The following is a 19,232-nucleotide window of genomic DNA, read 5'->3' as shown; positions in this document are numbered from 1 at the left end:
CATAAGTAGCATTTGGCTATATGGGTAAGATTTAAAAAGATAACAAAGATTTTCAAATGCTTGGCAGTGCTGGTCCCACTTGTTTCCATTATCAGGTGCTCCAAAGACAGAAGTAGGGCCAAAGGGGTTACTGTGATTTATTTATATATACACTAGCCAAAGCAAGTATACAGCTGTTATAGCTGTATACTATAGCTGTAAACTACTGACAAACTGTCCATATTTCAAAGGCATCTAAGGCTCAAAAGAATTATGAAGAAGTCTGGGAAATAAGCTGCAATTCTGTGGTCAACAGAAAGTTCCCTATGCCTCAGAAAGATGACAGTGCAATGCAATGCTGAAGAAATGGGGTTGAGCAACTGGCCCTGGACAAACCTCATGAATGACAGTGACACATTATTGTAGTAAACCCAACTTTTAGCATAGTTGAGCCAAATCAACACTCAGTACTTTTGTGCCACTCAATTACACAAAATCTGACCATCCTCTCAAATACATTTTATTTTTTTTTTAAAGATTTATTTATTTGTTTGTTTGTTTATTTATTTATTTATACAAGCATTGGGTACAGTCAGAAGCGCGGTAGGGTGAGAAATTCACCAGAGCCAGAGTGGGGAGCAGAGCAGGCAGAAGGACCGAAGTACTCTGCTGAGGGGAGCAGCAGGTGGCAGGAGAGGTCTGCGCGCCATGTGGGACCCTCCTCCAGTGGCCGGGGAGCAGCTGGGGATTGAACTGGCGCTGTAGAGACTTTGCAACCCAGCACTCAACCGCTGCGCCACCAGGGAGGCCCCTCAAATACATTGCATGCTCTTGGCTTCTTTGTTAGAAATTAGTTACTCATATATGTTTGAGTATTAGTAGAGTTAGGGTATTAGTAGAATAGTTAGAGACTGAAAAGCTACAAGGTATCAAATATCCCTCTAGAAAAATGGGCTTACTTGATTTTCAAGGAATACTATGACTGGATTAGGGAGAAATACTTTTCATGAACTTAATTATTTTACTTTCTATTGAAGTAACATTGGTTCACAACACTGTATAGGTGCCAAGATTATATTTTCTCACCACAACTGCCACTAAATATCCAGTTATCATCCATCACCAACCAATTAGCCTCTTTGATGCATTTCCTTCTTTTTCCTTTCCCTCTGGTAACCACCATTCTGCTGTCAGAATCTAAGGGTTTATTTTTGTTTTCTTTATATCCTACACATGAGTTAGATCCATTCATCTGCCATTGGGCACTTGGGTTGCTTCCATATCTTCACTACTGTGAACAGTGCTGTAATGAACACTATATATATAAGGATATGTATGTCCTTTTGAGTTAGTGTTTTTATATTCTTTAGTGAAAAACAAAATCTCCAGAAGTAGGCTCATAAGGTAGTTCTATTTTTTAACTTTGTGAGGACGTTCCATGGTGTTTTCCACAATGGTTATACCAATTTACATTCTCACCAATAGTGGACGAAGTTTCCTTGTTTTCCCCATCCTCACAAACATTTATTTCTGATTTTTTTCATAGTAGCCATTCTAATCGGTTTGAGGAGAAATCTCATTGTGGTTTTGATTTGCATTTCCTAATGATAAGCCATGTATAATACCTTTTCATGTGACTGTTCGTCATCTGTATATTTTCTTTGGAGAAAAGTCTATTTAGAGTCTTTGTCCATTTTATAAATGAGTTACATGATTTTTTGTTGTTGAGTTGTATGACTAGCTTGTATACTTTAGCGATTAATCCCTTGTCCAATGTGGTCTGCAAATATCTTCTTACATTCAGTAGGCTGTCTTTTTCTTTCAACAATAATTTCCTTTACTATGCAGAAGCTTTTTAGTTTGATATAGTTCCATTTGTTTATATTCTTATTTCTCTTGCTACTGGAGATGACCTCTAAAGACATCACTAAAACCAATGTCAAACATATTTCCACCTATGCTTTCTTTAATGTACCTTATGGCTTCAGGTTCTATATTCATGTCTTTAATCCATTTTGAGTAGACTTTAGTACTCGGTATAAGATTTTTACATGTGGCTGTTCAGTTTTCACGGCACCATTTGTTGAAAAGACTTTCCTTTCTCCATTGCATGCTCTTGGCTTCTTTGTTAGAAATTAGGTACTCATATATGTTTGTTTTCATTTCTGGGCTAATGATTCTATTCCATTCATCCCTGTGCATGTTTTTATTTCCATAACAAACAAGTTTGATTACAGTAGTTTTGGATAACAGTTGGAAGTCAGGGACCATGATACCTCCATTTTTGTACTTTTTATCAAGATGGTTTTGGCAATTTGAGATCTTTCAGTTTCCATACAAATTCTAGGATTTTTTGGGTTCTATTTCTGTGAAGAATTACAATGGGCTCTTAATATGGATTGCATTTTCTTTTAGGTAAAATCACCATTTTGACAACACTGATTCTTTTGATACATGAGCACAGAATGTCTTTCCATTTTTTTGTGTTTTCTTCAATCTTTCAACAGTGTTTTAGAATTTTCAGTGCACAGGTCCTTACTTCCTTAGTTAAATTTATTCGTATGTATTTTATACTTTCTGCTGCAAATGTGAATGGTGGTGTTTTCTTTTCTCATTCTGTTAATTCATTGTGTACAAAAATGCAATAGATTAATGTATATTAATTTTGTAGCCTGAAACTTACTATATTTATTATTTCTAATAGCTCTGTGCATGAGTGTGTTCTTTAGGGTTTTCCATGTATAATATCATGACATATGCATACAGTGATAGTTTTACTTCTTCCTTTCCAATCTGGATATCTTTTATTTCTTTTTCTTTTGCCTAATTGGTCTAGCTAGGTCTTTTAATTCTATGTTGTAGTAAGAGTGGGCATCCTTGTCTTGCTACTGATCTTAGAGGAAAAGATTTGATTTCTACCACCCCCCCAACATAATGTTGGTCATGGAGTGTCATATATAGCCTTTATTAACTTTATGTTCCTTTTATACCCATTTTATTGAGAGTTTTATCATAAATAGATGCTGAATTTTATGAAATAGTTCTTCTGCATCAATTGAGATGGTCATAATTTTTTTTTTATTTTGTTGATCTGATGAATTACATTGATGGATTTGTATATGCTTAACCATTCTTGCATCCCTAGAATACATTCTACTTGGTTTTGGTATATGATATTTTTAATGTGCTATTAGATTTGGTTTACTAATATTTTGTTGAGGATTTTTGCATCTATGTTCATAAGAGAAATTGGCCTGATTCTTTTTGTTTTTGTATGCTTTGTCTGGTTTAGTAATAGTGTTATGCTTGTCTCATAAAAGGAGTTAGGAAGTGTCCCTTCCTTTTCAATTTTTGGGAGAGTGAGAAAAGTGAATATTAGATCTTCTTTTTAAAAAATATAAATTTATTGATTCTTTTAAACTGAGGTAATATTAGGATCCCACTCCCCTCCTCAAACAAACAAACAAACAAAAAAAAAAAACCAGAATCACTACTGTAGTGTACCCACCACCAAATCATCTAGTCAACTAATATAGACCATTGCTTCCTGTCCTCTTTGTTCTTACCCATACCTCAATCCCTCCACCCTCTAGATGCTTATTTCTATAGTCAGTTTTCAAGGGTTGCTGTTTAATCTTGTTTTTACCTGACTCTTAATCTGGTTTCTCTATATTCCACATATTAGTGACACCATGATGTCTTTATTTAGTACTTTTCTTCTGACTTGTATGAAGACTTATTTTTCCCTTAGTGTATATGAGATATGCAAAATCTGAGACCCACATGTAGAAGGGAAGCTAGGAGTATGGGTCGAATCAAGTCTTTCTGTAGCATTTGCTTTTGTTTGCCTTTTTGGTAATAATATTATTTGGTGATGTATGAAAGTTTGTATTTTAAAAGCACGTGCATCAAACAAATGAATACTATATCCTATATCTAGAGGAAAAATTTTAAATAATAAAAATGGAAACGAAGTGCTAATCAGAAAAGGGAGTCAAGTTTTATGTTGCTTCTAAAGACGAGATTCTCTGAACCAGAGATTCCAATATGTGAGCATTTTTCAAACTTCTGAGGTTAATATTATATGTTGGACTCATAATAGATACTTGTTTCCCATTTCAAACTATATTCAATGCCATTTGTTTTTTTCTTTGTTTTCTATTTTCTTTTTCTTCTTTTTTTATTTTTGTATTTCATTATTTTTATTTTTAAAATCCTTGTTTTCCATTTTCAAACTACATTCAATATTATTTATTTTCCTGGTGACTTGAACACATAATTTTCTCATATAGATAACACAGACAAAAAGCAAGTCCAATGCATGCAAAAGAGTTTAGTGGAGAAATATAATCTAAAAAAGTTTTAAACTTACTGTTCATGGAAATCCAGCATGGGTGGCTCAAACCGTATAGGTCTACAATTCCCGCGGTATAGAGATATACTGTAAGTAAAAAGAAAACAGCATAAGAAGCAATTCTTCAATATATACATTTCCCCAAACTGAAGCTAGACATTTGGCTGTTGTCATAAGAAAGTATAATTAAGAAAAGTGTGGTCTAATGTTCTACTTAGAATGCACATTACATTTTTTATTGCAAGAAACCAATTATGTGTGTTTAAAAAAAAGAAGGAAAAGAAAAAAACTGGGAGTATTTTTCTTATTCAAAGTTATATAAAAACAGACAACAGATAGACTGAAAGTCCAAATGTATTTGGTTGATATAGCTAGTAACAATATGCTTTAATATATTCACTTGGATTTTTTATATATGTACAATGGACAATAATTAATACTATAATAAACAGTTAATACTACTATACATATTTGGCAGACAATATATAGAGGCAAAGACCATGATCACATTGTAACTAGCATGCCTCTAAAGTGGAAATGGAAAAGGAAAATGAATTTGGGGGCAGAAAATGCCAAGAACTGAAATGTCATTTTAATCAAGAAGTTTGGACGACTGAATTATGATGTCTTGGCCTAAAATATGAATGTCATTTCTAATTATCCCACTTGATACTAGAAATTCTCACTAAAAATTTCTGAAAGACAAACCTCTTATACACACCACAACCTAACATTGGATATAAAGTATAAATGACAGGGGTTGGAGGGATCCACATACTTAAACTGTTTATATACTGAGAAAGTCATAATTTCAGACAGGGGCTAGAGTATGGGCAGATGTTTAACAGAAATTCTGCTTGATTTTTAGTCCCCATTCAAAGAGCTGTACCTGATGGGGAGACTGTTTTAGGTCCCACTTGGATTGTAAAGTAAATTTAAAGGTCTGCCTACAGCAGAAGACAGCCTCCAGTCTCAATGACCAGGAAGCCCAACCAGAATGCTTGGGAAGCTATCTAGCCTAAGCTATAACCCTTCTTATAGAGGCACTCAAGCAGAGAACCCACGGAGAGGCTTGGCACATCTGTAGAGCTGAGATAACTGCCCTGACTGGCTAGGAAGTTTGATGAGTTGCTTTACTGGATTTGGGCCCCAGTCATCATTACATAATGGCTATAAAGCCTATTCTATTGCTCTGTCTGGGTGGGGCAGCAAGGTCTCAGTTCTGCCCAGTTAGGAAGACTGATCAGATAATCTAGGGTATGTGGAGCCCATCCTATAGCTCTACAAGGTCAGGGAACCAAGCTAGCAGATCTATTCAACTGCTCCCTATAGCGGATGCCTCCCCTGATCTCGGAGTTCAGAAAGTGGACTTGGTCAATAGAGGTCCAAGAGCAAGCTCCACCTACCTATGCTTTATAATCACAGTAGCAGAGAAGTCTATGCCTTACTGTAGGCAATGGGTATGCCCTTTTTGCAGAGTTCACAGGTACAGCAGGTCCCAATAGGACTTATAAAATTAGGGAGAAGGGCAGAGCAATGGGGAAGCAGGGCCACGTTACTGTAAATTGAGCATGAAAAAAAAAAAGTGACTAACTGAATACTTGCTATTACTCTCTCAAAATAAAATTCTTTTTGGTGTAATCTGCATTTCACTAGTCTGAGGACATTCTCAGATGTACTTTAAGCATCAAAAATATTGAATTCATATATATCTCTCACGTCCCTTTAGATACAAGTACAGGTCCTTACTGGAAATGGAAAGGGATTAAAGGCTGGTATCTTTTTTTTTTAAATATTGTCCCTGTAAAAGATGTGAGAAACTACCAAAAGACCAAAGAATTTAGAGGCCAGAAAGGTATTTTCAAATTCACATGCATGCATATATTTTCATAATATGTAAGGATAAAACAACTCCCCTGTTATGAGAAACTGGTTGCTTAAAAGCAGTCTCTCTTAGTAACAAGATTAGGTTTCACTGATCTGAGTTCCTACTCCAGGGTCCTCAGGCAGACCCACCGTGGTAACTGTGGGCAGCAATGGTCAGTTCATAAAAGGCAGGGGCAGGGGTAGTCACAAGAGCAATCAACAGGGTGTTACAAAGCTAATCCTCTTACAAGATTAGGGGAGTTTCATTTGCCAGTGAAATGTCTTCATATACCATAGGGGGAGGAATGTCAACACAATGTCAACACATTTAAAAATACAATACTTGAAATATGTGACAGTGTGATTTGTAACCTGCTTTTCCCTCTTCATCAAAAAAAGAATATGGGAAAAAGGAAAACATTGCAGGAAATCCTAAGAAGAAACTGATAGTATATTAGTGTTTCACTAAACATAAAACTTCATATATTATAAAATAAACAAAAGTTCCTTTCTCACCTTTTCTGTTGATATGAACTGAGTCCAAGTGTTGTCTCAGTCTGTGAAAGGAAGAAAACAGTGGTGAAAATACTGAAACCAAATCTCTATACTACAGGTATGTGGAATATCTAAAATATTTAGTGTACTTTCCACTCTGATCTTGTATTCATTTGGATTTTCAGTCTAAATCTTACCCAAAATCACAGGAAATTTGTTACACTTTGCAATATTCAACTGAGAGAATAATTTGGACTAAAATTTAAATACACATGGAAATGGAAATAATACAAAGTAATGTGGTTGATTTTTTGGAAGTTTACCAAACCAATACATCCTATGACGAGTCCTCTTTATCTCACTCTGGGGCAGGGGCAGGGGGGCAACATGTTCCTCTTACTATTCACTGATTTCCAATGGTGTGTCAGGTACTGGTGTCTAAGGGTTCCTGCATCATAGATCTCACGGTACGGGGGCAGGGGAGAGAGTAGAAGCAATCATTTTAAAATTAAATAAACATGTACTTATACATTAAATAAAGGACTATGAAAATATTGGAAAGGTACTGTGAAAGAGAATAAATATGTTATGAGGGAGGTTTGTCTGAAGACATAACACACTGAAACCTAAAGGATAAAAAAAAAGTTGTGTATGGAAGCAGAATTGTATGGTGGTGGAGAAAATAGCACACACAAAGGTCCTAGTACAGTAAAAGCCTGAATAGCCAAGAAATAAAGGGCAGGTTTATTTAGTCAGAGCTTAAAGAGAAGGGGGAGAGAAGTAGAAAATGAGGATGGAGGTTGAGATTGGAGGATTAGGCAGGGATCAGATTATGTTGTGTAGTATAATAGGTCTGCAGGAATAAGACAGAAAGACAGAGACAGACTGGTCTGTTTCAAGTTTTAAAGACACTATTCTGGCTGCAGACTAGAAGATGGGTTAGAAGAAGTCAAGTGAGAAAGCAAAAGTTTGGAGATAACTGATGAAGGAAATGAAACTGTTAATAATGATGTAAGAGAAAAAGTTAACTCTAAGGAATACGATTAGTGAACTTACTCCAAAAGGTTAGATTCTATGTAATAATTATAAAAGGCAGTTGAGTTGTGGCATTATTTCCCCCATTAATATATATTATTTTAAAATGGTATTTTTGGAGACTGTATATGAAGAAAATATAGCAGTTGTGGGGGAATGTTCTCAAAGTGAATGTTTGAATGAAGGGTTAAGTGTCAGGATTTGGAAATTTTCTTTAAAATGTTTCAGCAATATAATTTCGAGTGGAAGTATGTGTATATATAAAGCAAATATATCATAATGTTAATATCTACTTGGCTTACCTCATTAAGTGAATAGTCATTCTCAATGTTTCTATTTGGTGAACTTAAAGAAAATTTTAAATAGCTTTTTATTACAAACATTTTTATTATGGGAGAAAATATACACAAATCATATATCTGACAGAGAATAATATACAGAATATATGAAGAACCACTACACTTAAATGCAAAAAGACAAAATACACGATTAGGCAAAGGACTTGAAAAGACATTTTTCCAAAGAAGACATAAAAAACAACAGAGAACACATGAAAAGATGCTTAGTATCACTAACCAAATGGAAAAGCAAATCAAACCTATAATGAGAAACCACCTCACTGCTACAAGGATAGCTTTTATAAAGAAGATGACAGAAAATAATATGTGTTGGTGAGAATCTGAAGAAACTGGAATGTTTGTGCACTGCTAATGGGAATGGAAAATATTTAGCTACTATGGAAAATGACATGGCAACTTCTCAAAAGCTTAAAAACAGAATTATCATATGATCCAGCAATCCCACATCTGGTTATATCCCCAAAACAATTAAAAGCAATAAGCAGAAATTCAGATAATTGGATATCCATGTTTATAGCAGTATTATTCACAATAGTCAAAGCATGGGTACATTCCAAGCGTCTATCAAGAGTTAAATAGACCAACAAAAAGAAGTTAATTTGAGGGAGTCAGAAAAAGATGGTGACAGTAAGAGCCCTTGCTTCCCTCTTAAGAGAATAATCTAAGAGTTAAAACAGAGGGACACTACACCCAGAGAGTCCTGTAGATTGGGGTGAAACTGAAACACACTTGGAATACCAGAGACTAACATAGACTGTGTCAGAGGAGACAATAAAAGAGAACCATATTGCAATGAACAGGAGGTGGTTGGAGAAAAACAACTGGAGGTTTGAGACTGGGGATACATATGGCAGGCTGCCACCTCATCCAGGGGCCATAGGTAGCGTACAGCTAAATAGTACAGAGGCACGCACTCTTGACTGAGGAGTAACATGTGGTGGAGTTGGGGTGCTTCAAGAGTTGGGTCCCTGGCAAAAATAATAAAGACAGTGTGCGGACTACATACTCTGCTCCTACCCATCAGGACTGGTACTGACCTAATGAAGTCCACTGACAGAGCACAAATTGTAGAATCTCTGATCCAAAACCCTAGAGAGGAGAGATACTGATGGATTCACAAACACAAGCCAGCCCCCACCCACCATAGCACATTTACACCAGTGACTGTATCATCACCAGGTCCTTCTGAACAAGTGAACAACCCTCTTCTCAATAACTGCAAAATCAGGTATGAGTACCTACAGAAGACAGAAAAGGCCAAAAAAACAAAAATAAAATAAAACTACAGCACCATCTGGTAAAAAACTGAAAGGAGTGCAACTCATTAAATTACTGTTACAGACACACAAGAGACAGAGAGAAACACACAAACACACATAGAGAGAGAAAGCAAAAACTGTCAGGCCAAAAAAAAAAAAAAAAGGCAACACATGCACCTTTAGACCTCAAGGAAATACAGTATCAGAAGGAGAGAACCACTTACTGAAATCCAATCACAAGGACATGGAAGATTTATCTCCTTGTCAGAGTTAAAAGTTACTATAATAAAGAAAATCAAAGATGGGAAGAAAACACAAAAAACAAAACAAGTCAAAGTGATACAGCAGACCCCAGGAAAACTGAACAGAGAGAGAAAACAAAATTCAGAAAAACAAGACAATAACCTGAGAAATAAAATGAACAGAAAAAAGAAACTGAAGCTTTAAATAAGAAAATAACACAGATTCAGGATGCAAAAAGTTCAATAGATGAGATAAAAAAATCTAGAGAAAGTTATGGAAACAGAATAAACAGAGGTTTGAATCAATGACCTCAAAGATAGTAATACAAAAAGGGCCCGGTGGAACAAGATAGAAAAATAAAATGTAAACAAATGAAGAATCACTTTGAGAATTAACCAAACTCTACTAAGAAAGGCAACATAAGGAAAATGGAGATATACAAGTAAGGGAAGAAAGGTAGGAGGACCAGAAAGCTAATTCAAAGAAATGATAGAGGAAAACTTTCAAAACTTGGAGAAGCACATAAATATTTTCATTTACAAAGCTAAAATAATATAAGAGTAGACAGAAAAATAACAAGGAAACAAATTCTTAGAAGCATATAATTTTCCAAGAATGAATAAAGAAGCACCAGAAAACCTGAAAAGACTAATTACAAGCAAGGAAATTTAAAGAGTAATCAAAAGTCTCCCGTCAAACAGAAGTCCAAAGGCAAGGGAAACAAAAATAAAAATTAAAAAATGGTACTCCGTCAAACTAAAAGCTTCACAACAGTAGAAACTATCAGTAAAATGAACAACCACCCTATGGGATGGGAGAAAATATTTGTACATGATACATCTGACAAGGGGCTATTTTCCAAGATCTACAAAGAACCCATACAAATCAACAAACACAAAACAACTCAATCAAAAAATGTAAAGAGTGAAATAGACACTTCTCCAAAGATGACAGAGACGACCACTGGACAAATGAAAAAAATGTTATCATTAGGGAAATATAAACAAAACCCACAATGATATTCACTTCACACCTGTAAGAATGGCCCATATCAAGATTAGAAACAATAAGTGTTGGTGAAATCGTGGAGTAAAAGGAACCCTTGTACATTGTTGGTAGGAATGTAGACTGCTCCATTTCCTATGGAAAACAGTATGGAGAGTTCCTCAAATATTCAAATTATCGAACATAAGATTCAGTAATCTCTCTCTGAGTTATCTATCTGAGGAATATAAAAAATACTACTTAGAATGGATATCTGCAGTCCTATGTTCATTGCAGCACTATTTTACAATGACTAAATTACAAACAACCTAACTGGCCAGTGACAGATGAATGGATAAAGAAAATGTAGTATACATATACAATGGAATACTACTCAATTATAATGATAAAAAGGTGAAATTTTGCCATTTGCAAAATTGAACTGGAGGGCATTATGCTAAGTGAAATAAGTCAGAGAAAGACAAATACCAGATATTTTACTCATGTGTAATATAGAAAATCAGACTTAACTAAACTAAAGAAATCAGACAAAACCAAACCAAAGAATCAGACAAAGCAAAGAATCAGACAAAACTAAACTAAAACAAACTCTATAAATCTGACTGCAGTTTTATGACGAACAGAGAGGGTGGGTAAGAGTGGGTAGCAAAGTAGGAAGCAGGTCCAATGGATATAGAAGAGTATTTTGGATGATTTGGTGATGAGTGTGTAATACACATCCGAAGAGATGTGAACCTATATTTCTAATTCATATACAGTATTGTAAATCATTACCTAAATAAAAAGAATACAATTAATAAAAAAAGTAAAGTTGAACTAAACTCTAAGGGGAAAAAATGAACTGGCACATGCTTTAATATGAATAAACCTTGAAGACTAAGTCTACACTCACACTAAATGAAATAAGCCAGTCACAAAATTCCTTAAGGTGGACACCAAAATGATGATTGCCAAGGGCTGGGGTAGGGGAATAGGGACTTACTGTGTACTGCACACAGATGATGAAAAATGGTTTTGGAACTGGATGGTGGTGTTGGAGAAACAAGTGTGAATGTACTCAGTCACTACATCTAAAAATGGTTAAAATTATAAGTTTCATGTATATTTTACATGACAATTTTAAAAAAGCTTATCATAATAAAGACAATATGGTACTGGCTTTAAAATAATGAATCAATGGAATGGGGAAATTCCAGAAATGGGCTCACACATGTATAGTTAATTTATTTCCAACAAAGGCATCAATGCAATTCAATAGAGAAATATATCTTTTCAACAAATGGTGCCAGGAAACCTATGTGAGGGTAAAATGAGCCTTTGTCCTTATGTCATAGCATGCACTCAGATTAAGTTTAGATAAATCATAGTTCTAAGCATAGAAACTAAAATTACAAAGTTTCAACAAGAAACCACAAGAGATTATCTGTGCAACCTTGAAACAGACAAAAACTTTATGAATAGGACCAAAAGAGAAAAAACATTAGCAATAAAAGAAAAAATTCACAGACTGGACTTCATCAAAAATTTTAAAATATGCTCACCACTGAGAGGAAATATTTGCAAATCATATTATTTAATGAAGGACATGTATCCTGAACATATGAAGAAGTTGTGAATCTGAATAATAAGAAATCCACCCATTATGTTAATGGGTAATAACACAACTAAATACATGCAAAGATGCTCTGTATTAGTTATTAAGGAAAAGCAAATTTTAACTACAATGATAAGCTACATGTTTATTATAATGTCCAAAATTTTAAAGACTGACCATACTAAGGGTTGGTGAGCACGTGGAGCAGCAACTGGAACTTTCATACATTGCTGGTAGGACTGTAAAATAGAACCACTACTTTAGAAGAAGCTTGACAATTCCTCACAAAGTTATACATATAGCTGCCATGTGATATAGCCACTCTACTTCTATATATTTGTTCAAGAGAAACAAAAGCACATGTCCATACAAAGACTTGTACATAAGAGCGTACAAGCATCCACATTATAGAGGCTTTATCTGTAATAATTCAATCCTGGGACAAGCCAAATTTACAATACTAGACAAATGGATGCATGAATTGTGGTATATCTATACAATGGAATACCATTTAGCAATAAAAAAAGAATAAACTCAAAGACTGAAAACTTGTATTTTCCCCATTAAACCTTTCTTTGTTATTTTATAATAGGTGCTATTTTAAAAAGAACAGAAAATTAATATGAATGTAAAAAGAATTACTGATAAACACAACATGGATGAATCTCAAAATAATTATGCTTAATTAGTCCCTCAAAAAGTACATTTTTATGATGATTCCATTCATAAAATGATTTAAAATATAAACTGATAGTGTCAGAAAGCAGATCAGCAGTCGTTGGAGAGTGAGGGTACTTGGATTACAAAGGTTACAAGTAAACTTTTGAAGGTGAAGGATATGTTCATTTTCTTAACTGTAGTGACAGTTTCAAAGGCATATAAATATATCAAACAGTTGATATTGTACACTTTATGTACAGTTTATTGTATATTACTTATATTTCAATAAAAAAAGTAACTAAGAATTTTAGAACACGTGAAACTGTGGTTCCATGTGAAACTGAAAGAAAGGGGACTCAAGAAGTGTTATCACCCATGTATACTTTCTTGAGAAAAAATTCTTCCTGAAGACAATATGGCCCACAAGATTACTCATGAAAAACTGCAATTGAGGAAGCTGTCCTGTGAAAGATAAGCAGGATACTTAAGGTAAAAGAACTGTGGAAATAAAGTTAGAGATGCAGGAAGTAAATGTTGTTTGTAAAGTATAATCCATAATATCAAAACAAGTATTCTAACTATATTAAACAAGACTAAACACCTCAACACATAAAGGCAAACACAAGAGGCTCTATTTTGTTCCTGAAGTAATTTGAGAAATAAAAGTTTAAACATGTCTTAAATGAATATTTGAAAATTAAGCCCCTAAATCAAGAAAGAAAACAACCAATATCAACAAGGAAAGAATAAAAATTAGATGGGACAGATGAAAAACAAGAATAGTATGATTAATTGAGATAAATTCATCTATTTAAAAGGACAAATGGATTGTATCAAAAAACCAAAGCCTTAGAGAAAAGAAACAAAGGGTTAGGAAAAGGACAAAACTCGCAAGCTGATCACAGATCTGGGCATACAGCAGGGGAGAAGAAGAGAGAGTGGGTCAGAACAGGGAAGGGAAGAGCACAGGAACTATGGTGATAGGTCATGGGTGCTATGGTGGGAAAACAATAGGGATGAAACCTGAGGGGAGAAATCAAATAATGTCCAAAAATAAATGCTGCAAGAAAATAATTAAAAAAAAACCAAACCCAATTATAGACTGTAAATACCTAATACAATATAATGCAACAATGTCGTAATTCAAACAGAAATAGGGTAAAAAACAAAAGTGAAAAAACCATGGGTTATAATAGTAATAGTTTTACATAAAATTTTTTTTATAAAACAACATTAAAATAGACTACTATACCCACATAGACTACTTATACCCACATAAACTAATTATACCCACAAACCATACTCAATGATTCTGCTGCATTTAAGGGCTCCAGCCTCAGTACTATCTTGTAGGGTTCTGGATTTCAGACCAATAGGAGCATACTCTCTCAAAAAGCACCCTCAAACCTAAACAGGGATATATGGGTACAAAATGAACTATTTTGCCAATTAAAGAGACCAGCCTCTGCAAAAATGTGGTATGGTCTCAAATATTTTTACCACAAAAATAACATCATAATTTCATCCCTATAACCTAATAATTGTCATCTGGGCCCAATTTTTTCCTCCAGGAACATTTCACAATGTCCAGAAGCATTTGTCCAGAAGCTACTGACATCTAGAGGGTAGAGGCCAAGGATGCTGAGAGACACACTATAATACAGAAGACAGTAGTCTACCCCTATCGCTCAGCAAAGAATTATCTCGCCCAAAATATAAATTCTGCCAAGACTGAAAATCCTATTGCAATCTGAATTTTATGGAGAGCTATCAATAATTAGACTTTTCATTTGTAATGTCCTTTCCTTGTATTATAATTCAAAGTACACATTATGTCTCTATCTCTAGTGATCCTTGCAGTTCTTAATGCACTGGAGATACTTAAATAGAAGATTGTATTTTACAGAAAAGAAAACAATCACCAAATGATTCAAACCCACTGGTCCAGGATCCAATGTATCAGTCAGAATTAAAATCCTGTGACTTGATCTGTTATTACATATTTGTTATGACTTATCTTTGATAAGAGGTGTTTGCCTAAAATTGATTTCTTTAAGCTTACATGAAAGCTGAAATTGGCCATATTATTGCTAACAATTTTTAATGTGACTATCATCTTCCCTAATGTAATTGTCAAACAAAACATTTTTCTTAGAAAAAATTCTACTAAATGAACTTACAAAATTAGGCATACTGTGCAAGTTGTATACAAGGCATCTGTTGAAGTAATCTGAAGACTAGAATAGGTAGTAGGTATAAAAGAGAATCGGGCAGTAGAACACCAAAGGATCACCTCCAGTAGATTCAGGAATCAGAACCTCCTGCTGTGCCTGGGTGCCAGAGTTGTGTAGTCGGGATCCCCAGTTACCCCTCCTCTAGGCCAACTCCTCAGTCTTGGTGTCTCTTACAGTATTGTGTCCACTTCTACTCTATGCTATTTTTAAGTGCTAGATGCAAGACTAGGTACAGACTGTAGGTGACATAAGGTCACAGGCTGAGAGCTGTTCTTTTTTCTTTCCCAGTACAGGGATTTATCCTGAGGTGTTTGCTCCTATTATTGGTAGGTGTTTGATCTCTAGGTTTGTTCAAGCACTTCTTTGTTTTGGTTTTAGCCCTAAGGTAGCAGTAGGAGGTGTTCTGGATAACTCTGACTGGCCTCCAAGTAGTAGCCCCTTCTATAAGGAAATCCAAGTGTTTTGACCAGATTCAGGTTACAGCTTTTCTATACTGAGTTCTATGTTAAGAATCTCAGCCTCAAGTCATAGTTCTCACTCTGTGCCACCTCCCTTGCAGCTCTCCAACAATGCACCCTCTGATCTGGGTGCCTGACTGTGCCCTACCTTATCTATTGCAGTGCTGGGCCACAGGATCCTTGATATTGGCATGTCTAGTCAATAGCTGTAGAGGGTACCACACAGCAGCTCTTCCTCCCTCTTGTGGGTTTGTAGTGCCCTGTTATTACTAAACAAAGTTCACCTAAAGTTTTCCTACTTTCTGCTGGACTGATGAGCCTAGAAAATATTTTTTAGATTTTATTGCAGTTTTTTTTTAACCTCTTTAGTTGCTTGCCATCCAGATCCTGCAAATCATCTAAAGGAATATTTTCAAAACAGTCATTCCTATAACAGGTTCTTACCTTACCTTCTTGGAAAAAAAAAGAACTAGCAAGAAGCCACTAAGATAATTTTTTAGTTAAGATGGCTTTACAAAATTAGAAATTAAAACCTTCACCTTTTTTCAGTTTTAAATTATAAAAAGGGATATAAAGACTTTTGGTAAGAACCATGCAGCCACTGCCGGTGATTCTCCTCATTCTCTCTTATGTAAAGGTATGAATGGTAACTTTAAAAACTTAGAAGCAGGAAGAAAGTAGTCATCCAGAACTCTTACTTGCTTCACTGTCAGAGAAAAAACACTTTAAAACCCATCATTTTTCTTATGCTCATTGTTTGGCTTAGTGTTGGGAATCTAAATTTAAGCTAAAATGCAACAGAGATCTCATTCCAGGTCCCTAGCAGAATTATTTCTCTATTACCTTCACCTAATTTTAATTTTTACTTTTCTATTCTTACTAGATACTATAAAAAATATTTAAAAAAAAATTAAGTTATATATTCAGTAACAAATAAGGAAACAAATATATCATCAGCAGCTTTTAAGAGATACTAACAATCATATCTGGAGTGAGAAGATCAGAATTCTAACACCAGTACCATTACCACAAAATCATAGAGCCATGAACAACTTCCTTAACTTAAACCTTGGTTTCTCTTGAATATGAAATGAATAAAAAATTATCAGTCATGCTGCCAAATAACATGATACTATAAAAACAAGTGTTATCATTCAAAGGTGGTAAGTACTATAAGACAAGCAAAAAATAGGCAAAAGTTTGGAAGGAAGACGGAAAACACCTCAGCCACAAAAAAACAGAGGTTTGGTTAAGTTGACTTTTACTATTTTTTTCAATTCTGAAACTCTAGAGCAGATTTTTAGCGAGGCAGACTAAAATGGGATTCAGGGTGATATCTAGTCTGAAAAGAAAGAGGATTTTTATCCGATCATACTTTTTAATTTTATATATATTTAAAGATGTGGCTTAGTGTGGCAAGTAGGACAACAGAGAGGTAAATCTATAGGAATTTAAGCTCTCTGGAGAAATTTTTTTCCAAATAAATATTTTAGATCAAATACCCAAATTCTGTGTTTCACTCTATGACTTCATGGTCAGAGGTACCCTCCAGAAATATTTAAAATATACTTCATATAGTTAAGGAGATTTTTATTATAACCAGTGAATATACTATGTACATATAAAACTTATAAAGTATATTTCATAGAAACCAGTTACCCTTAAAAAAGTCAGGTATTATTTGAGGCTTAACATTGAGATAATTCTTCAACTCAAAATAAAATTACCTGTAGTAGGCCTCCATCATCAAAACGCAGTACTTCTATGATGCTCTCTGACTGAATAAAAGCTGTGAAGGAAACAAAACAAAACATTACTTAATGGGAACATTAAGTAAAATCATTTATCTTAAAGTAATTTAATACACTCTTACAGTGTAAAAATATACTGCTTGATGATAACAGCTAAAGAGGATGACCAATGCTTCAGGACTTTAGCAGGTATGAATACTTTACAATAAAACAATACAACCCAGTTAGAATTTAGTTTTAGCAACCTCAGGCTATGTAAGCTACCTGTAAAATAACTTCTGTAATATTCTCAGAAAGGATAAAATAGCAAAATCAACTAATGAAGCTGATTATTTTCATTGATAGATTAAATGAAAAACTCACTATAGGATTGTATTTCCCCCCAAAAATGATGAACCAAAATTCGGTATCATCTGTCCTTTTGTAGTAATGATACAAGAGGGAAATCAAAGTCAAAAGAGACTTGGCGGGAAAGTGGTACAAGAAAATGGCAAATGGAAATTATTCTTTCCAAGAACTGAGTACAATACAAAGACTAGATATTTAGAAAGCTATAATACTTTTACCATACAATCCAGCAACTGTCCCCTGAATTATTTACCCAATTGATTTGAAAATTTATGTCCACACACACAAAAAGCAATTCCTTATAGTAGCTTTGTTCGTATCCCCCAAAACTGGAAACAATCAAGATGTCGTACAATAGGTGAATAAATAATTGTATCACATCCAATATAATGTAATATTTTTCAGTGATTAAATAGTAAAAGAGAAGGGTACATACTGTATGATTCCAAGTATATGGCATTCTGGAAAAGACAATAGTATAGAGATGGTAAAAAGATCAGTGGTTTCTTGGGTTTGTGGAAAGGAAGGAAGGACTTGAATCAGTGAAAATTTTCAGAGGCGCGAAACTATTGTGTAAGATACTATAATGGTAGACACATGACACCATCTATTTGTCAAAACAGAACTTTACAACACAAAGAGTAAACCTAATGTATGTAATTAAAAATAATCATTTAGTCAGGGAACCCCAAGATGGAATGAATATTCTGATGAAACAATTTAACTATAGTGCAAATTTATGAAACCACCTCACTGAAGGACAGGTGGGGACAGGTGTTGACCTTCCAACGTAATTTGGAAATGAATGGAATCTGTAAGACTAAAGGCAAAAGAAACTGTACATAAGCACTGTTCTCTGGCTGATGGAAATTATTTCCCTTGGAAGTTTGGGTTTATAATTCTGATATTAACCCAAACATCAAAATTATACTGGAATTAAACAACTAAATACATGGATGGTTAAAGGTCATGTTGGCAAGGGTATATATACCCTTGATATAATGAAAATGGTAATGTATCTCCACGGTTTTCCTCTCAAAATCACATCAACCCAGTCTCATCATGAGCAAAACATCAGAAAAATAAACTGAGGGACAATCTACAAAATACCTGACCAGTACTCCTGAAACTATCAAGGTCATCAAAAGCAAGAGAAATCTGAGATATTGTCACAAATCAGGGAAGATGAAGGAGATATGACTACTAAATACAATGTGGTTTCCTGGAATGATGGGATCAGTAAAAATTAAAGAAATATGAATAAAATATGGATTTAGTTAGTAAGAATGTATTAATATTGTTTTTTTAATTGTAAGAAAATACAGCATTATACCAAAAGAAAGATGTTAATAACTGGGGGGCGGGAAGGGAGATATGGGAACTCTGTATTACCTTTGAAATTTCTGCATATATCTAAAACTATTTTAATTTTTTTTTTTAAAATGAAACAAAGATATTTCATTTAGTTTAATATAATAATCATGACTCCTCTTTGTTGGTCTTTGGGACCAACACAGGGAAGAAACTGTCTATTCCCATGGCTCTAATTTTTCCAACATGACTAAAGTTGAAAGTCAAGCAGCAGAGTGAGA

The 19,232-nt window shown here is 34.5% G+C and overlaps 1 protein-coding gene across 1 annotated transcript in view; it reads right to left on the bottom strand.

Annotated features, from left to right (window-relative positions):
* The window catches only part of TMEM131 (transmembrane protein 131), a gene marked incomplete at both ends in the record, with an annotated part of 137,563 nt that overhangs the window by 89,526 nt on the left and 28,805 nt on the right, over positions 1-19,232 (bottom strand). The window contains 3 exons of the mRNA XM_084235665.1: positions 4,352-4,420; positions 6,716-6,756; positions 17,269-17,330. Coding sequence (XP_084091791.1) covers positions 4,352-4,420; positions 6,716-6,756; positions 17,269-17,330 — 172 coding nt within the window. The remainder of the gene's footprint in view (positions 1-4,351; positions 4,421-6,715; positions 6,757-17,268; positions 17,331-19,232) is intronic.

Source organism: Talpa europaea (assembly GCF_964194135.1).
Source record: "Talpa europaea genome assembly, chromosome: 6".
NCBI lineage: Eukaryota > Metazoa > Chordata > Mammalia > Eulipotyphla > Talpidae > Talpa > Talpa europaea.
The sequence above is the reverse complement of the archived record's forward strand: the minus strand, read 5'-3'. Positions and strand labels throughout refer to the sequence as shown.